At 39.8% G+C, this 21,643-nt stretch overlaps 1 protein-coding gene across 1 annotated transcript; it reads left to right on the forward strand.

Moving 5' to 3' along the window:
* The first annotated feature begins 4,465 nt into the window (after window positions 1-4,465).
* LOC107121891 (acidic mammalian chitinase-like) lies at window positions 4,466-20,915 on the forward strand. Its single transcript, XM_015424900.1, has 11 exons — window positions 4,466-4,490; window positions 5,283-5,312; window positions 6,127-6,328; window positions 9,859-9,915; window positions 10,477-10,642; window positions 11,340-11,464; window positions 12,960-13,083; window positions 13,255-13,440; window positions 18,711-18,830; window positions 18,943-19,084; window positions 20,635-20,915. Exons 1-11 carry the CDS (start codon window positions 4,466-4,468, stop codon window positions 20,913-20,915), a joined length of 1,458 nt encoding a protein of 485 aa, XP_015280386.1.
* Window positions 20,916-21,643: the final 728 nt, after the last annotated feature.

Here is a 21,643-nt window from a genome sequence, read left to right on the forward strand (position 1 = left end):
TGTATAAGAAAAGTTCACAAGAGCCAAACACTGGCTCATCCCTACCTGCCCTCCCTCTCATGGTCTTCCTAAATTCATAGTGACTCATAGAATCAGCATTGCTATCACACGGCCATCTAGCCTCTGCTTTAAAAAACCCAAAGAATGAGAGCCCACTATATTTCAAGGAAGCCTGTTCCACTGAGGAACTGCTCTGTCAGAAAGTTCCTCCTAATGTTTAAACAAAAACTCTTGATTTAATTTCAACCCGTTGGTTCTGGTCCGACCTTCTGGGACAACAGAAACAACTCTGCTCCATCCTCTATATGACAGCCCTTCAAAACTTGAAGATGGCTATCATGTCACCTTCTCAATTCTCTCCAGGCTAAACATACCCAGCTCCTTCAAACTTTCCTCATAAGACTTGGTCTCCAGGCCCCTCAGCATCTTTGTCGCCCTCCTCTGGACACATTGCAGCGTCTCAACCTCCTTCTTAAACTGTGGTGTCCCAAACTAAACACAGTACTCCAAGTGAGGTCTAAGCAGAGCAGAATAAAGTAATACTATCACTTTCCATGTGGCTTTTGCATGGAGGAACAATGAAAAACATAAATCTTCACTGTATTCTGAACTGTCCAAGAAGATGTCAGAGCCCAAAATGTCATTATGATGGCTGATTCACATAATACCTTCCCCACCTGAAGTGGACTTATACTGAGTCTATCAAGGTCAGTATTATCTACTCTGACTGGCAGCGGTTTCCCAAGGTCTCAGACAGAGGCCTTGCACAATATCTGATCTTTATAACTGGAGATGCCAGGGATTGAACACAGGCTCTTCTGCAAAAAAGTAGGTGTTCTACCACTCAGTCATATTTCCACATGTATAATTACAAAAAATGGGCATCTGTGCATTCATCATGTATCTTGGGGTACACACACTGTAAATTTCACAAGCACAAAAGCTGTCTCCATGTCAGAAAAGCTATGGGGAATCATTTGTGTGAATTAGGCTATCTGGCAAAGAAAACAAAATAATAAGATTCTATCTTGCTTTTAATTGTATTGACATTCTGATAGCGGTTTCATTTGGAATGGTAAACCTGACACCAGCGAGCACTGAGACCTAAGAGCCTTTCTGTGCAGTAACACCATGGCGTGGCATCTAATGAACACATGGTACTTTCTTTCAGACATTATCTTAGACTGAGAAGTGGCTTAGCTGCACTGGATAACCCACAGATTTAAATGCAGAAGTTAAATACTGTTGGCTATTTTGGGAGTGATATTCTTAACTAGTCCACTTGACTTCATAATACTGGATTCAAAAAGGATGGAGTAACTTACTTACCTTACTTATCTTACTGTTCTTTTGATTCAAAGATCTTGAACAGATTGAGATCCAACCCTTTTATGGGCAATCGCTACAGCTAAATATTTAGAGACTGCTAAGGTCCTCATCTATAAGGAAAAACTGGATGATTTTTTTAAGATGGTAAATTCACATAACCTATTAAGAAGGACAAATACCTTTATCTCAGATCTGACCAGATTTTACACTCCAATAAAATATCTTCTAAAGACTCAAGCTGACCAGATCCACATCACAAACTCTTTCTGAATACACTATGCCTGTGAATTGGCCTTCCAATATGGCTAAGGGAATAGAGTTTAACTGAGCAAGCATAAATGCTCTCTAATAATGAAGGATCATTACATTTTTTAAGTAGCTCAAAAGAGTATTAGAGACGCTAACTCCAAAGTACACTGGTGAGCATACAAACCACACCGACAATAAGGTACTTTTGTTTTGTCCAAATTCAGTATTGAGGGCTTTATTTGTTTTATGATGTCCATATCTCTGTCATTGAATCCTAACCATTGGAGTCTATTCTTAATTATCACCTTCCATGGCACCATATAAAGGTCTTTCTCAATAACATTCAAAATCCCTTTCCACACATTGGAGTTTTTTGCTTTAAGTTAAATGACAAGATCCACACATGAGCTTCCAATGAATTCTGGGCCAATTCAACTCTAAGAGCAATATCAGAAACACAGCTTGACACACAGCGAATCTTGCAGATAAACTGTAACAGAGGTTGATCAAATGATTCCTTCACCACCTCTATCAAGATCCCAATCCCATACAATAATTGGGATATTATCATAGAACTGAATACCTAAATAGCACCTGGTATGTAATTGCCACCTCAGGAGAAGAAGAACTGAGTAATTGCATTCCTGGTGAATCTAGTCAAATGGGCCTTCCAGCTCAAATTTTATTGAACGATGATCCCCAGATACATAAATTGCTTTACCTGTTTGATTGGTTATGCATTTATGAACCACTTATATACTGGGGGGTACAGGATTTAGCAAACCATAATTTTTGATTTTTGCGTATTTATGACTAATCCTTCTTTTACACAGTATTCCACAAATGCTTTTAATAGTTTACATAAACCAGAGTGTGAGAAGCATATTGTCCACGTACAGCAAAAGTGGCAATTCTATCTTTCTAGTGCTGGTTTATGGGTTATGTAACTAGACAGATGAGGGCCAAATCATTTAGGTCAATATTAAGTAAGAGTGGAGCCAATAAACAGTCCTGTCTCACCCTCTTATGCCAGGGGATTTCATCAGTTGTTTCTCAATACCAGCAGGTATTTGGGCAGAAGATTCAGAATACAGTTGTTTAATTAGCCACAAGAAGCATTTATCAATTGAAGAGTTTTGTAGCTTGATCCATAGTCTCTCCCTTGGAATGAATCCAAATGCCTGTTTGAGATCAATAAAAGCTGCAAACAGAACCCCTCTGCTTATTTGTCAACAAGAAAGTGAAGAGTTAAGCAGTGGTCAATGGCCAGGTAATTTTTTTGAAATCCAGCTTGTTTCAGTCCACAAAATTCAGTTGATTGGAGACAAAAGACTAGTTTATCATATAAAAAGGAGGCATACTATTTCCCATTATATGATTGGGCAGTAATTTTGCAGGTCTAAACTATTTCCTTTTTTATAGATTAGTTTATAGTCTTTTTCCAGATTTTAGGCATTATACCTGTATTATTTATTTGTGAAAAACAGGAGTATGAATTCTGGCCTGCTAAATAGAGTTTGCTTTAATTAACTCCTATGGACAAAGGTCTGGACCTGGAGTCTCCCCTGATTTTAACCTTTTAATTAAATTGGCCATTTCTGTAATGAATATTGGTGGCCATTCTGGGTCTTCTGGCATCTCATTTTCTTCATCTGACTCCAGAAAGGAGTAGGCCAAAAAAAGTTGAAAAGTAGTGTTCCCATTTTTTTCCTTTCTTGTAATTAATTTTTTTTTAATCCTTCTCTAGCTGTAGCAGCTTAGCTAGATTAGTTCTACAATCGTTATCAAACCAAAGATTTATAGGGATAAAGTAATCACCTAAATGTGTTTGTTTTAAAATAGCTGGTTTGAATAAATCAAAAAGAAAATCCAAGATTTTCATATGTGTAACTATTGGCATATCACTTCTCTGATTAGGACAGACTAGCATTACATATGTTTTCAAAACATAAAACCCGGCAAAACATTTTTGCGTCAATCCAACAAGGGGCTGTGGGCAGATGTTTTCCTGAATCAGAGTATATGTAAATACGCAACCTTATAGTCTAGATAATTATATTTGTAGTAATTTATATCTCCTATCAATTTTACTGAAATTTATTTCATGTGTTTATCTCATATAATATTTTTAGGATCTGTGAGTGAATTTAAAATTCAAATACTTTAACTGGTTCACCATCTGAGTTATAAAAGCAACAAAGGCATGAAGTTAATCCCTTACTTATAAAAGGCTTTTTTTGTTTTAGTTCTTCAATCAGACTTATCATGATAGTTTTTAATCAGCCCTCACTGAAATTTATAGCAAACAGCCCTTTCCTTCAAAAACTCACAAATTAGACTGAATATTTCCACATGCCAGGGCCAGTGAACTTCAGCATGAGTTGTAGCTAAACATAGGACTTCAGACTGGCCCATCAAAAGCTGCCACAATAAATGCCAGCATCAGCACAAAAGGAATATAAATGTTCTTTGGGTTCCCTCTCCTTCAGAATTTTCTTTTAGATAAAGTTATCTACAGCTTTTCTCTCTGCTAACATTAGACAAAGGTATACCTTCATAACCACATTTATATAGCAACACAAATACTGTTAAATTTGTTAAGAACACAATAGCCACTAACACCTCTTAGAACACACACATTCCCAAACTGGCTCTTATCTTGACGATATCACTTTAGCGCTGTTATTTAGACCCAGTGAATGCGAGAAAATGGCATATAACAAAGGTGGGATGGAAAATCCATTTATTTATCCATTACCTACCAGTTAGATTTGTTTAAATGACCTATGTGGTTATCTTTACTGATAAGGAACCAAGTGGTAAGAGAAGAAAGCTCACTCTATAAAAGGCCGTGGGAGACTAAGGAGTACTGGTACATGAATTAACCATGGCCAAGCTGATCTTCCTTGCAGGTAAGGCCACAATTACTGCTTTGTATGTAAAATTATTGGGGTACGAGCTATGAAACTTCATACTTAAGCATTTCATTGAAGAGCTAATCAGGGATGTGATTACAGAGAGTGCAGTCCCCTAGAATCACAAAGGGTTTATGAAGCACAGTTGGATAGAAAGAACATGTGACATATCTAGATGGGTTACTATGGTAAGCAATGGTTTTGTTCTCTTTTCATGTAGCCAGACCAAAAATTTAAAAACAGAGGAAAAGATGGAATTTTGGTATCTAAACTAAAGGATATCTATTATACATTTCAGATATCTGAATCTGATGTTGAGTAGAGACATCTGTTAATCAGTTTCAGAGGTTGTGATCTCAGGTGACAGTCAAGCTGTTAAAGTAAGATAATTAGTTATCTTAGAGCCTCTGGTTAAGTGTGGGAATGGGGACATCAATTATACCTTTGATTACACAAATTTCTTTTACAACGAGGATGCCTTTCTGGTCGTATAAATTTAGACTTCTGATGGATTAGATTTAGGGTCTTCTCCTGAATCTCCTTTACCAATTTGGCTAAACATGTAATATTTTATATGTGGGCAAGTACATGTGGACCAGAAGATTCCTGAATATTTTTTCATGTAGCCCCAAGCAGGCTCTAGGAATTTTCTTGCATGAAAACTCAGGAAAATATCACCCTGTATAAAACATTATATTAGGCTCAGAATTGATTTGAATCTGTTTGCCTCTCTAATACATGTGCTCCTTTACAATTCAACGGATAATATTTTTTTTATGTTCTTCAAAGGTCTGGTGCTTTTGCTGAATGCTCACCTGGGTAAGTAATGAGTGGGAATATAAGCAATGGATTCACTGGGCATCTTCTATGCCACTATAGTGCTGCCTCAGGAGGACAGAAATAAATAAATGAACCTTATGATAGTGTGTATCTGTTCGGAAGAGAGCACATAATATTAAGATGCTTCTTGTAAAATATTTTCCTCTCTAGGTATAGAGAGGTACTATATAGAATTATTAGGGGGTTTCCCCCATGCATCTCTGCCTTTATTAACATGCCCTACAGTCGCAGACTTTACTGCTTTCTGCCTTTACTGCACAGCAGCATTTCAAAACTCTGATCCTGCCAAGATTTCTATGAGAACCCTGACTATCCAGACTATTTTACCAACTGGGCTGCCAATCAGTATCTACATTATATCCCTGTACAATTCAATTAGCCAACTGCTAAGTCTCCATCCTGAATGCTGATTCACATGACCATGTGGATATGTGCAAAATGCAGCTTGAATGGCTCCACACAAGGTGTTGAAGAGGTTGTTGGGATTTCTTCAGCACACAACTCAGTCACCTCATTCACTGTACCATCATTAGATCAAGATTGAGCAGCTTTGTAGTGGGTTTGGGAATACTGACATTGTGGATTGAGTTGCAAACTGAACCCACATTAAAGGCGTCACCACAAATCCTCTCTCCCAAATGACAAACTCTGCAGGAGTGACAAACCCATCCATGAACTGTCTATGGTGTAGCCAAGTAAAATTTTGTTGTTCATATTTAAAGTAAAGATATTTTCATGGAGCACTATAATTTCTGACACCAAATCCCATCTCCACTTCTCTCTCAATCATAAGGCTTTTCCTACCAGCTGACATGCTACTTCACCAACTGGGCCCAGTACAGACCAGGCCTTGGGAAATTCAAGCCTGACAACATCGACCCATGCCTATGTACCCAGCTGATCTATGCATTTGCTGGCATGAAGAACAATGAAATCGCTACCATTGAATGGAATGATGTCACACTTTACCAGTCTTTCAATGGACTGAAGAACCAGTAAGTAGTTTGCTACCAATACATTGCTGGCTTATCTTCTTACAGTGTGGTTTAGAGACTGGTTCACCAGAGGAACTATTTGAAAATGTTGAGGTTTCATACTGGTATCTAGAGATTAACAGCAAGAAACAAGCAACCATGAGCCCTTCCAAAGTTCTGAAGTCAAATGAAAATGAATGTAGCATACATACAATACAGACAGAGTGTGGAATTTTTTTCACATACAGGTCCCCTACTGCATTTCTGCACTAAATCCAAAGACATCAGCCAATCTATATAATTTCTACGACAGATCAAAGGGCAATATTGACATATAAGAGAGCAGGACTATAGCAACTATGTGTGAAAGTACCCCCGTGATTCTGATCCTGCGTATACCACAGTCAAATCTCTGCTTTTCTGTCAGCGGCCTAAATTTTTCAAAGAATTTTTTCCACCATCAATAGCTTAGCAGAAGGTTTATAGCTCTGGAGCTATCACTTTGGAGCTTTGGTTAGATGTTAGCAGGGGTCTTTTCCTAGAAAAAGAGCTGCAGGAGCTCATTAACATATGGTATGCTAATGAGCTACTAGGCTATTAGCATAATAGTTCATTAGCTTATGCAACGCCCCCTGACATCACTGGAAGTGATGTCAGAAGGGGGAGCAAAAGGGGGGAAGGCATATTCAAAAGCCTCCCTTTCCCTTCCCCACTAGAGTTGGGCCGCAGAAGGAGGAAAGAGGGAAGGAAAGATAGAGAGAGTGTGTAGAGAGAAGGAATGAAAGAGTGAAAGAGAAGGAAAAAAGGAAGGAAAGAGGAAAAGAAAGAGAAAGAAAGAAGGAGGGAAAGAAAGAGCGAGAAGGCTAGAAGAAGGAAAAGAGGAAAAGGAGAGAATGAAAGGAGGGAAAGAAAGAAAGAGAAAGATCAAGAAAGGAAGAAGGAGGGAAAGAAAAGGAAGGGGAAGGAAAGGAGTGAAAGAAAGAGGGCAAAGAGATGGGGGGAGGCCCCCCCAATCAAGCCACCCCCGCGGATCCCTCACCCCGCTCCGGTGCTGGCTCAAAGAGATGGGGGGAGGGGGAGGCTCTCCCACCCCCCCAATCAAGCCTCCACCACCCTCCACGGATCCCTCACTTACCCCGGGAGGAGGAGGCGGGGGGGCCTCTTCTGGCCTCCAAGGGCCACAGCACTCCAGCAATGGCACTGGGAGATGGCAGGGGGCCTCTTCTGGCCTTCCAGGGCCGCAGCGCTCCGGCGCTGGCCTGGGGAGGCTACAGGGGGCTGTAGCGCGGGGATCTGTCACTCTTTCAGTGGCAAAATTTATAGGTGCAATAATTAAATACCAGGGAAATAATACTAAGTAAAGTCCTTTTATTTTAATATTTTATTCTAATTTCTGCTGAAGACGAAAGCTGTATGAGGAGTGATGGTTGGTAGGTAAGTAGGTAGGTAGATAGGTAAAGCATTTACTCTAGCCAAGAGACTGTTAAATAAGTAAAATAACTTGGCAAAACGGGGGAAAGATGGGCTGAAAAGCACCCCAAAAGGGGGTTGTCTCCTAGCATCTAAATTAATAAACTCCTAATCTAATCTCTTCAGTGATTCCAAAATCTTCTTTCTAACATTTGGTATATCATTAGAAGAGGACAAATTAAACCCTAAACTCAACAGCTTATCCTCCATTAGCTTATGCCAAGATGATCTATGAGAGTCAAACTGAGTCCATCTTAAAGGCTTCGGTAAGGACTCACAATATAAAAAGGAGAGTTTACTGCAGTTACCAAAGCCATAAGAGAAAGTTGACTACAGCCAAATTCCAGCAGTAGATTAGATTTGAAATGCATTTTGGAGCTTGCGAAAGACTACGCAAGAGGGAAACCTGCATCACCTCCAGCCTAGCTAAAGCTGCTGTGATCCTAGGGGCTTCATATAGTAAGAAGAAAATGATTTAATTTAAAATACTATTATTATTATTTTAAATTTTGAACAATTAATAACGCAACAAAATACCTACATAAACATATGTACAAAAATAAACAGAATTCCATCCCACAATATTGCCACTTGGACAAATATCTTCTCCAATATTAGCCACAAATTATATATCAAGAATTAGAACTATTTTATCATTTATAGCTTATGATTCGCAGTTCACGATTAACTACGGTTCTCTATAGAGTTGTAACATCTTGACCAAATATATTTAAAGATGTTCTCGTTTCTTTCTTGAAGTAATATAGTTAAGTTGTACTCCAGTACTTTATAAATTAAGTCTTCTTTTGATGGTGTGTCTTCTTTCTTCCACCTATAAGCATATACAATTCTAGCCGCTGTAACTATGTGCATAATCAAATAACATTCTAGTTTCTTATACTGTTCCGGAATTACAGTTAACAAGAAAATCTCAGGTTTGAAAGGAATATTAACTCCTAGTATTTGCTGTAATATTTCATGCACCCCAACCAGTGTTCCCTCTAAGCTGAGTTAGTGTGAGCTAGCTCACAGTTTTTTAGTCTCCAGCTCACACATTTTTGTCTCAGCTCAGGAAGGATGGCTCCAGAGCCAATTAATTTATGCAGTAGCGAAATCACTCACTCACAACTTTAATGCCAGTAGCTCACAAAGTAGAATTTTTGCTCACAAGACTCCAAAGCTTAGAGGGAACATTGACCCCAACCCAATTTTTTTTACTTTTTTGGCAAGACCACCAAATATGGTAAAAAGAGCCAACTTTTTCTTTACACTTCCAACATAGGTTTGACATATTAGTATTATATTTAGCCAATCTATCAAGGGTTATGTACCACTTGGCAGCATATATAACCATTACAATTTGCTCCATAAATGGGCATGGGAAATCAAATCGAATGCAGCACGCAAATCAATAAAAGCAGCATATAGCTTTCCGCTAAGAGAAGCATGATGGAGTGTAGAAGAATTTATTTTGGCTCATGTCCTAACCTGCATGTGAAAATGTTAGTCCATGGAAAGATTAGAGAAACACTTTGGGGCCAGCTGTGCTAACAGAGATAGAGTTGTATTATCCTGAGTTTAATCTTGTGTTTGCTGCAATATTTATGTACTAGCTGCTCAACTGCTACATATCATTGCCAAAAGAACCCAAAACACTCCATTCCTCTTTCCTATAAAGGAAACACTTTGAACTAAACATTGCTCCAATAAAGGAGTGCAAAACTGGAATAGCAGCAAAGGAGTACAAAACTGGAATAGCAGCGAACTGAATAGCCCATTAGACTCAACCATCTAGAAGTACAAATGGACAAAATATTATGCACACACAAGAATGAAGAAAAACTGGGCTACCTAACAATGTGCCAGCAGAACAAAATGGGGGAAATGCCAGGTGACTGATTTATTATCATGCAAAGCTTTGTATGATAATACACCAGTCACCTATCACCTAGCATTTTTTCCCTTTTGTTCTGTACTCACAAGGCATCCCTTCTACCTCAAGAAAGTAGCTATTATGATAAAGAATGCTGAATCAACAAGCAGAGAATTGTGCTGAACTTTTCTTCATTGTCTCCTCACAGGAATTCCCAACTGAAGACTCTTCTAGCTATTGGAGGTTGGAATTTTGGAACTGCACCGTAAGGCCTAAACCATTTTTCTTTGTACAGTGACAGTGAAGGTCCTCCTCCCCCCTTTACTTCTGTGGATTGGTTTACTGACTTGCACTTTCTAGGGTTTTTTGGTCTTTGGTAACAGTCTACAAAGCCCCTGCTATATGACTGTGTTCAGAATTGTATGAGTTGATCTCTGTGGGGGCTGGTGAACAGATTATCCTTTGACCTTTTTATAACAAAGTCCAATATATTTTCTCTTCCAGATATATTTAGCATAGGGTTGCCAGCTCTGGGTTGGGAAATACCCGGACATCTTGGGGGTGGAGCCTGGGGGGGCAAGGTTTGGGGGAGGAAGGGACCGCAGCAGGGTACAATGCCATAGACTCCACCCACAAAAGCAGCCATTTTTTTCAGGGGAACTGACCTCTGTTGTCTGGCGATCAGTTGTAACAGTGGGAGATCGCCACATCCCGCCTAGATTTTGGCAACCCTAACTTAACAACAAGATACATTCTATAATAGAGAGGAGTAAATTCTGGATACTAGAACTGCTTCTAACTTTCCTCTTCTTTGGTTCTTGATTAGATTCAATGCAATGGTTTCCACTTCTCAGACCCGCCAGACTTTCATCAGCTCAGTCATCACATTTCTACGTCAGTATGAATTTGATGGGCTGGATTTTGACTGGGAGTACCCTGGTTCCCGAGGCAGCACTGCTCAGGATAAGGCCCTCTTTACTGTTCTGGTTAAGGTAAGGTGGCATCATCATTTCAGCAAGCAGCAACACCTATGATTAGCTAAGTCCAAGGTAACTTTGGTTAGCTGGTGAAACACATGCAGCAGCTAATAATTATCACTGACATGAATCAACTACATTATTCATCTATGGATGTTTAGATCTGTGGATCCTCCTGTAAGTTCATAAATGAAAACAAAATAGACTAGTCAATTGTGTGTTTTTTAAAAAAACCATTAACAGAGAACAAACCCTTAAAAAATATTGGATAGGATGCCAAAATCTCCACTAATTCACCTGTGTCCAAGGGGTATTTGGGTTTTTATTTCACGATCAATACTTCCCTTTCCTCTTGCATGCTTTCTAAGGCACCTTCTAATAAGGCACAGGGGTTTAGTGCATGCTCAAATATTCCCCCTGGGCATCCTTTTTGGATTCTAATCATTGTTTCATCATAAACTATGACAATGTCTCATAGTGCTTTAAACATATATTTTGGAATGATATATAAATATTAAAATAATTGAGGTTTTCTTGTGGATCAAGATTAGGAGAGCATTAGGAAGAAGTCTGAACTATAGCACTTTAATACTGGAAAATATTGTTTGATTTACTACTGTCATATATTAGAAATTTCTTTTTATGTAAAAATTAGGGGAGAACATTCAATAGTACAGAAGTAATTTTTTGCAACACTCCGTCTATTTTACAGGAAATGCGTGAAGCCTTTGAGCAGGAGGCCAGTCAGACAAACAAACCCAGGCTCATGGTCACTGCCGCTGTGGCTGGCGGACTTTCCAACATCGAATCAGGCTACCAGATTCCTGAACTCGGCCAGTGAGTACTACAATATCAGATAGGCTGATGAGTGACCCTAGGCAGATGCTTGAAGCAATAGTTCAAGCAGCACCTTTGTTCTAGCGATAGATCATGGGACCTCCTCTGTTGTATGTGCTTCTGCTGCTCAGTATGGAACTGGTGAAGAAACTGATACTGTAGGGAAGAAAGGAAAGGGCTGTCAACAGGCAATGGCAGGAAGCAGCTGATGGTGGATAAGGAATCCAGAAACTAAATATGAGCCAGGCTGTGGAGCAACAGGGTTTGCCAGAAGCTAGGAAGGGGCACTGTAATGACTGAGACTTCATTATCAGCCATGGCAGATGGCAGCAAGATGAAGACACAAAGAATGTTGAGTTTGTCCTTCCTATTACAAAGCTCCCAGCTAGCTGGACCCTCTTAGTGTCTGGATATTTTAGGGGGAGGACTGCAAGATGCTCAGAACACGATACTGCAAAACCCCACCCTGTAGAAACGGAAGATCTAGCAAGCAATTTCTCTTGGGAGTGTTAAATAGGTAGCATTACCTGAGGTACCAGACTAGCCAATGGCATTTCACATTTCACTGCATGTACAGTTGTGTTAATAGGTTTAAGGAAGGAAGCCACATAAGACCTCAAACTATTTTAATGCCTAGGACAAACAATTGCATAGGGTCTACCCTGGATTATCCCTTCTTTAAAGCAAGTGCAAGCTCCCTTATTGGACAATAGCATGACCCAATACAGCATGCAGGTTTGGACAAAACACCTAAGCTAACTGATACTGCAAACTTCCTTTACAGTATATGCTAAAGCATTTCAACTACTCTTGCATTCCCTAAAGATTTTTGTTGCTGTTGTTTTTGCCACCAAGTCACAGCTGACTTGAGGCAACCCCACGGGGTTTTCAAGGCAAGAGACGTTCAGAGGTGGTTTGCCATTGCCTACCTTTGTGTCACAACCTTGGTATCCCTTGGAGGTTCCCATCCAAATACTAGCCACGGTCAACCCTCCTTAGCTTCTGAGATCTGATGAGGTCAGGCAAGCCTGGGCTATCCAGGTCAGGGATAGCCAATAGATTGATTGATTGATTGATTGATTACATTTATATCCCACCCTCCCCGCAAGCAGGCTCAGGGAGGCTAACAATGTTTGGCATAGTAAACAGTTAAAAACAATTGAACTATTAAACAGTTAAAACAGTTAAATAATTAAACAATTTAAAATTAAAGTGCTCACAGTATTAAATCACAATGGCGTGCCATGTAAAGGCAGATTTAAGGAATGTATGCCCAATACATGAGTGTGTGTGTGTGTGTGTGTGTGTGTGTGTGTGTGTGTGTGTGGGTGGGTACACACACACACACACACACAAACACACAGAGTTAACAGAATTTAAACTACATGCTACAAATAAACTATTTGTATCATTGTTCCAATGGTTATTCCAGCAGTATAGAAAACTAGTTCTCACACAAAAACTGAATGGCATTGTGTTATCCCCTATCCTACAGGTATCTAGACTATTTCCATGTGATGACATATGACTTCCATGGCTCCTGGGAAGGCTACACTGGAGAAAACAGCCCCCTGTATAAAGGACCTGCTGACACTGGAGGCAACATCTACTTCAATGTTGTAAGTACGCTTTGAAAAATGAGTCACTTACAGCATAGTGAAACCTGCCTCAACAAAGCAGATTAGATTGACCCAAGGACTTTTAATAGAAGAATTAATTAACACATAGTACAATTCAACTTTCACCCACAATTCCTTGGAGAAACTCTAGCTCTTTTGTTTTCCTTACAGGACTATGCCATGAACTACTGGAAGAACAATGGTGCCCCAGCAGAGAAGCTCATTGTTGGATTCCCAACATATGGACACACCTTCATCCTCAGCAACCCATCAAACAGTGCTGTTGGTGCTCCAACTTCTGGGCCGGGGCCTGCTGGACCATATACAAGACAATCTGGGTTCTGGGCTTACTATGAGGTATGTGTAACAGATACAGATATAATCATCATGTGGTGAGCATCTAATCTTCTTCCAGTAAAATGCTTGGGAATTTTAATTCTGGTTGTCATTACATACCACAGAAGGGATGCTTTGCATAGTTATGGCCTTCTTTCCATTGATGTAGTACACCTGTGTCCAGGCTGCATCCCTTCAGAATTCAGGAAAGCTCTCATACATTTGAATGTTCCTCTGTACTAATAATTTAAATCCTTGTATAGACAACAGCCCATCTCTGTGAGATGGCAGCTCTTTTATGTTTTTTGTATGAAACATGAAAAAACCCTACCTGTAGTCTAAAATGGTACAGCCCAGACACAGCTATATCACTTTTGTGAGAATGAAGTCTCTAACTCTATTTGGAAACTATTCACTGAATCTGATAATAGATTGTACGTAAATGAGTTGGTCCACAGAAAAATCCAAACCCCAAAAATCATACCATCGTTTTTAGTAGGACCAACAAAAATATCACAAAGCAGTGTGCAAACTTCTGAGTTCTTCACTGTTTTCATCAGGCCTTATGTTAAACAAAAAAAGGAAAGAGAGAAGAAAAAGAATTATCAGGTCATCATGGAAAATCTTTGTGTCAGGCACTTGTATAGGATGTGTCACAGAGTTTATTCAGTGTGGTGGTACTGGGTTTCAAATTGTACAAAAAGGATGAAGAAGGGGGGGAGTGGCAGTCTCCACTTGAGAATACAAAAACTATTGATTAATCAAATGTCTCTCAAGCAAGAAATGGAACACACAGGCCCTTAGCAGGCTGAGACCAGAGGAAAAATGTAGCAGTCTTCAATTTAATAAAATCAGAGATTGTTAGATGATGCAGTAGGAATTGATCACCAAATTGTTTCAAAAGTGCAGACTACATTCAGCCTTCCCTGATTCTTTCACCTATATGCTCCTTTGTTCTCCCTTTTCTTTCTTAACCACTCTTCCTTCTGCTGTTTTCTTTCCACATTTATTATAATTAGGATTGTTTGGGGAGGGAGGGATAGAAAACTCTGGTTTATCAAGTGTTAATTGATGACAAATTTCACAGTGGTAAGTTTTAAAATGCTGCATTTTTTAAAGTAATTATTATGCATTAAAATAAGCTGTTTCTGCAAGATTTCATGCCAATATAAACTCATTAATTGTATTTATTTATTTATTTATTTGGATTTGTATCCCGCCCTCCCCGAAGGCTCAGGGCGGCTAACAGGGGCATAAATGCCAGATTACAACAATAAAAACAGTATAAATACAATAATAGCATACTATAATTAATTAAAATTCTTAAAAATAGATTTTCGGTGCTCTAAAACTTACTCCAAATTGTAAACCAAGATGGTGTTCTAAGATGTTATATATCTGAATAACAACAGCGGTGTATGTCCCCACAACCCTGTCATCCCCTAGGAACGTCCTGCTCCCTCCAATGATACCCGCACCAATGATGACGGTGTGCGGTGGTGGGAAAGCGTTGATGGAATAGTGGTGGTGGCGGCTCCTACTCGAAAGCCTGGCAGAAGAGCTCCGTTTTACAGGCCCTGCGGAACTGCACAAGGTCCCGCAGGGCCCAGATCTCCTCCGGGAGCTCATTCCACCAGATAGGAGCCGCCACCGAGAACGCCCTAGCCCTGGTCGTAGCAAGTTTGATGGTCTTGGAGATTAATCTCCATGGTGCCATAAAATCAAACAACACCGAACAGCCTTTTCACTGTGGCTACTCTTCTGGAATAATACTTCCAGAAATGCAGCGATATCTAACATCTTCTTTTTTTTAGAATTTATTTAAATGTTTTTACCATTTATCACAATCATTGTGCTTACAGTTAAAATACAATGCTGAGAGCCTTAACAATCCAATATTCTTTGTATCCAGTTATACACTCTTAACCAAAGTCTCAAATAAGTCTCTTCATCATTCCCTTGTAATAAAGTGTTCAGTCTGTCAGATTCTGCCATCTCCAGTAACCTTTGTGTTAATTCCTCCTTCGTTGGCATGTTTTCCGATTTCCAGTGTTTTACATACAAAATTCTGGCTGTTGTTAGAATATATATTATCATATGCCAATCCAATTTATTATATCCCTCCGGTATCATATTCAATAAATAAATCTCAGGTTTTAATAGTAGATTAGTACCTATTATTTCTCGTATCATTTTTTGAATTCTTATCCAAAATTTTTGACTTTTCTGACATACCCACCACAAATGAGAAAAAGACCCAACATTTTTCTTACACTTCCAGCATATACTCATTACATTTGAATTGACTAATTTTGGGGGGGAACAATGCCATCTATAAAACATTTTGTACATTTTCTCTTTGTAAGCCATAGCTCTGGTGAGCTTTATTGTATTCCACATTTTTGTCATAAGAACATAAGAGACGCCAATGTTGGATCAGGCCAAAGGCCCATCCAGTCCAACACTCTGTGTCACACAGTGGCCAGAAATACCAGGTACCATCAGGAGGTCCACCAGTGGGGCCAGGACATTAGAAGCCCTCCCACTGTTGACCCCCCCCCAAGCACCAAGAAGACATAGCATCACTTGCCCCAGAGCCCCTATCTATACCTTGTGGCTAATAGCCACTGATGGACCTCTGTTCCATATGCTTATCTAATTCCCTTTTGAAGCCGTCCATGCTTGTAGCTGCCACCACTTCCTGTGGCAGTGAATTCCATGTGCTAATCACTCTTTGGGTGAAGAAGTACTTCCTTTTATCCGTTCTAACCCGACCGCTCAGCCATTTCATGGAGTGCCCACGAGTTCTTGTATTGTGAGAAAGGGAGAAAAGTACCTCTTTCTCTATCTGCTCTATCCCATGCATAATCTTATGGACCGTGTTGTAATCTCCTATTATACATAGTTCGTCAAAAGTTTGGGTGGAGATAATATCTCAGAAAGAAGCATAGAAACTCTTCTGGTTTTGGTTTGGTGCATATATGTTTATCACTAACATTTTTTGGATCGTCTCTGAATTTTTATGTCCAGTATTCTCCCATCTTCAGATTTATATGCCAATTCTGAATATAAATGGTCCTTCACGTATATGGCCAGGCCTCTTTTCTTTATTATCTGCTGCAACAAAAAGGTTCCCTAATTTTTTGCATATTAAATATTTTCACATAGATCTTCCTTTCTTATGTGGGTCTCCTGCAAACATACTATAGCTACTTTCAATTTCTTAATTTGGTGGAAAGTTCTCATTCTCTTTTGTGGGCCATTTAGTCCGTAAACATTTATGGAAAGTATTCTTATTTTCTTAGTTTCCATTTTCTTTATTCTTATTCTCTGTTATTTTATACCTTTGTTGTAGTCTGGTAAGCATCTGTGGGGGTATAGCTTCTGTGTTTTCCCTCCCCCTTTTTCCTAGTTTCCTTTTTGTTCCTTCGGATTCTTGTCCCCAATTGTCTTCATCGATCTCACTAACCTCTTCTTCTTGGAGTCCAAGCTCTCTCCCGTATCTGTCTAGGAAATCGTCAACTTTAAATATGGAATCTATCTTATGTCTTCTACCTTCGAATGTAAATAAGATCCCTTCTGGTAGTAGCCATCTATATGATATACTATTAGTTCTTAAAAGGTTGTCTAAAATTGTATAATTTTGACGCCTTTCCCTAACTCACCACGGTATATCTAGGAGCTTTTAAGATCTTATCTCACATAGATCTTCTAATAAATTTTATATGGACTTCCCATGGTATTTTATGTTTTCTGTCGTAGGTTGAGTTCCTCCTGTATACTGCTTAAATCTCATTTACAATTTCTTCACTGGTTCCTGTTTTCAATTGTTCTTCTATTGCTTGTACCATCTCTTCTTTTAGATTTTTTTCAATATTTTCTGGAATTTTCTGGAATCTCAGTACCAGAGCTGCTCTTTCCATCTCTAGTTTTATCAGTGCCTCTTCCATCTTATCGTTCCTTAGCTTTAGATCTTGTAGTTCATAGTCATATTGTTTAGGTTCTTCCCCCCCAAATCCCCGCTGTAATATCTATTATGTATACAGTGCAAAGAAAAATATAATAGGAAATTTCCAGGAGCCTTGCTTTGGTTTTCCTGTTGTACTGAAGTCTTCTAGTCCTACTATTCCTTAGCTCCAGTTTTTCCTAGTAGCTTCCGCATTCTAGCGCTCCACCGGAAGTTGTCTGCCTTTCCTGTCCTTCCATCTCTCCTTCTCTCCTGTTAGGGATGAATTTGACTATAACAACTTTATAAGAGGCTAAAGCCATGATATTTCATGAAAGAAGAAAACCAAAGACAAATAAACTGTGAGTAAATCCACGTCGGCTCTCATCCATTTCTCCAACCTCCATCAAATCCTGAGTTGTCAGTCTATATCAAAGTCTTTGAGTACCCCTTAGTAGCCACTTAAAGAAGTACACCCTATAGCTCAGTTTTCTTCTATGAATTCATGGGCAGCTCTTTAAATATCGTGACTCCTCTTCCAACAACAAAAAAAGAAAAGAAAAAAGGGAAGACAAGATATCATCTTTTTGCTGGTTATAGGAGTGTGGAAAGTCACTTTCCTTGCTCTCATCAATCCTCTGGGCTCAGTTTGAGCTTGGCATAGTCTGATGAGCATCCTCAGCAGCCTCCCACATCAGAGCAGTCTCGATGGTCGAAGTGAGCCGCCACCCATCGTTGTCCTCGGATAAAGCTCCCTGCCAGAGCTCTCTCTACAGGAGATTTCTCCAGTGTTGGGGGGGGAGAACACCTTGGGAGGTTGCAGGAACAGCATTTGTGAGTTGGTAAGCTGGAGAACTCACCTCTCATGCCCGCTGTCAGCAAGCCTGGAACCGGATCCCTGTGATATCTAACTTCTTAAGTAATGACATCATGTAATAGTCAATGCTGAATTTTTTAATCCCATTTTCTTGCATTCTTCACTTCCTATTAAATGTTAAAATTATGTTTAAAGTACTAATCCATTCAGAATAAGGGCTTTCTAGTCCTCCCTGGAAGATAAATACTGGTTCACTATATAACTTTAATGTACTTATTAATATTAGAGCATAGATTCCAGCAGTAGGTGATGGAGGACCATTAGAATCTTCTGGAGGAGCCTAAGAACCATGCTTTTAAAAAGTAGTAAAACTAGTTTGGATATAAACTCTGAGGGATTCAGATCCTGGTATACTTGTTACTGAAAAAACAAATCTTTTCGTTTTGTTACCTGCGATCCTAAGCAGAGTTATACCCTTCTAAACCCACTGAAGTCAGTGGCTAAAAATGGGCATCTTTCCTCTTCCAGATCTGCACCTTTCTGAAGAATGGAGCCACTCAAGCTTGGGATGCTCCTCAGGATGTCCCCTATGCTTACCAAGGCAATGAATGGCTTGGCTATGACAACATCAAGAGTTTCAACATTAAGGTATGACAGGACCCAGTTTCGCAAGCATGTACATTCATTCTGGTACATCAGAGTCTCTCAGTTTCTGCAGGTTTCAGATGGATTTTTTTAAAAAAACTTTCCTTCTTAAAAGGCTGAATGGCTGAAACAGAACAATTTTGGAGGTGCCATGGTATGGGCAATTGATCTGGATGATTTTACTGGAACTTTCTGCAATCAAGGCAAATTCCCCTTGATCACCACTCTGAAGAATGCCCTTGGATTGCAAAGCAGTAGTAAGTTGCAGTAATAAATGGATTTAACAGTAATTCTCCAAATGTAGGTGGACATTTACATATTCCAAGTGACCAGTATAGCCCAGACTTGTTACAACATGGCTATAGCCAATGCTCCCTCAAAGCTGTGGAGACATGTGAGCAAAAAATCTACTTTGTGAGCTACTGGCATTAAAGTTGTGAGCAAGCAATTTAGCTACTGCATAACTTAGTTTGCCCTGGAGCCATCCTTCCTGAGCTAGGACAAAAATGTGTGAGCCAGAGGCTAAAAAACTGTGAGCTAGCTCACACTAACTCAGCGTAGAGGGAACACTGGCCATAGCAGTCCAAGAAGAAGAGGAAGAGGAAGAGATTGGATTTATACCCCGCCCTTCACTACCCAAAGGTGTCTCAGAGTGGCTTACAAACTCCTTTCCCTTCCCCTCCCCACAACAGACACCCTGTGAGGTAGGTGGGGCTGAGAGAGCTCTAGCAGAAACTGCTATTTTTCAAGAACAGCTCTTATCAGAACTACAGCTTGCCCAAGGTCATCCAGCCAGGTGCAAGTGGAGCAGTGGGGAATCAAACACGGTTCTCCCAGATTAGAGTCCGCGCACTTAACCACTACACCAAACTGGCACTGAAGAAGCAACCTTGGAAGAACCACAAATACCTTAAACATGTTAGCAGTGTCACCCACATTAGAAAGATAAGAACATAAAAAGAGCCACGCTGGATTAGACCAGGGTCCATCTAGTCCACAACCTGTTTCACACAGTGCATACTTCTCACAGAATTTTCTGATCTTTCAATAAATTGCTGAAATCTTCTATGGTAGAGTGACTAGAATATTAAAGTTGGATATGGAAGCCCAAATTCAAACCCGTTGCTTGGCCCACAGTGCTCACTGAATGACCCTGATCAAGCAACTCTTTCTCAACTTCACAGGATTGGAGTGGAGACAAATGTGCTAAAAATTATAAACAACTGAAAGGGCTAGATAAGTGAAAAACAGTTATATTTAGATTGTTCTTCAGATTATTCTGAAAAATATTATTCATTTTGCAGGTTTTGATGAACTATATAGTCTAGCACAGGACAGGTTATCTAGTCAACAAACCTTTCAAATTTCTTGCTAGTGTTTGTATGTGTTACATTTCATACCTCTCCATGAACCTCAAGGCCATATTAAGAGGGTTCCTAGCTGGTCTCCTATTCAGGTACTGACCACACATAAAGCTGTTAAGCCTTGACATAGCTCCTATGCCATGTACCTGCAGGCCACTCCCTTTGTGGGTATTTAATATCATCCTTTCTATGAGGATTCTGACATTTTTCATGCTTTCATTTTTGATTTTTATCAAGCTGCTGTTTCGGTGGGCTTTTGGGGTCATTTTTATATTTAATGTTTTTAAACTTTTGCCCAATTTTTACTACTTTATTTATTTATTGTGTATAGACAGGCAGTATATAAATTTCCTAAACAACTAATGAACAAGTAATTAGGTAGAGATCATAAATGAGTCCACTGCTATTTGTGTGTGACTGTGTGATGCCCTTTTCTGTTTCAGGCTGCACACCTCCTGCCCAGCCCCTTCCCCCAATCAGTGGTGGTGGAAGCTCTGGCAGCGGCAGCAGCTCTGGTGGCGGCAGCGGCAGCAGCTCTGGTGGCGGCAGTGGCAGCAGCTCTGGTAGCGGCAGCGGATTTTGTGCTGGCAAAGCTAATGGTCTCTACCCTGTGGCCAACAACAAAAATGCTTTCTGGCACTGTCAGAATGGAAACACTTATGAGCAGCATTGCCAGTCAGGCCTGGTCTTTGATCCAAGCTGCAGCTGTTGTAACTGGGCATAAATTTCAGATCCTCCAGCTCCTACAAAAGCAAGATGCAAAATTTTTCTTCAGGTGAAACACATGACAACACATTAAGAAATAAAAGTTTGCAAGATAAAACCCTAGTGTATTGCTGTCCTTCATTATAACTATTTCTTTATTAGTTTTTTCTTTAAACTTCATTTCAGGCAAACTGTTCATTCTGTGTTTGAGTACATTTAATTAGTTATAGATGTCCCACAAAGACATAAAAGGTACAACCTGATGATATTAGGAAAAACTTTTTCACAGTCAGAGTGGTTCAAAGGTGGAATCAGCTGCCTAGGGAGGTGGTTAGCTCCCCTTCACTGGCAGCTTTCAAGAAGAGGCTGGATGAATATTTGTCAGAGATGCTTTAGGCTGGTCCTGCATTGGGCAGGGGGTTGGACTAGATGGTCTGTATGGCCCCTTCCAACTCTATCATTCTATATTTTCCCATAGTAGTGTGGATAAGCAGACCCAGTAAGTGTCCTTTTGATGAACAGAGAACTGCGTGATGTGCTAAGGGAGAAAAAGGAAATGTTCAAGAAATGGAGGCAAAGACATACCTCTAAAAAAGAGTATCTGCGGGTTGCTAGGCACTGTAGGTCAGCCATCAGAGAGGCCAAAGCTCACAGTGAGCTACAGCTGGCCAGGGAGGCTTGCTACAACAAGGAACTCTTCTTCAGATATGTGAGGAGCAAATGGAAGATAAAAGAGGTGATGGGCCC

This window comes from Gekko japonicus, unplaced genomic scaffold (assembly GCF_001447785.1).
Source record: "Gekko japonicus isolate JY-2015 unplaced genomic scaffold, Gekko_japonicus_V1.1 scaffold1404, whole genome shotgun sequence".
NCBI classification, from domain to species: domain Eukaryota; kingdom Metazoa; phylum Chordata; class Lepidosauria; order Squamata; family Gekkonidae; genus Gekko; species Gekko japonicus.

What these genes read in the sequence shown, in the direction of transcription:
- LOC107121891 (XM_015424900.1), top strand. Translation starts at nt 4,466, where the DNA reads ATGGCCAAGCTGATCTTCCTTGCAG. An exon ending in TGGAATTTTGGAACTGCACC is followed by an intron (nt 9,916 to 10,476) that starts GTAAGGCCTAAA and finishes GTTCTTGATTAG; the next exon opens with ATTCAATGCAATGGTTTCCA. An exon ending in CCTTGGATTGCAAAGCAGTA is followed by an intron (nt 19,085 to 20,634) that starts GTAAGTTGCAGT and finishes TTTCTGTTTCAG; the next exon opens with GCTGCACACCTCCTGCCCAG.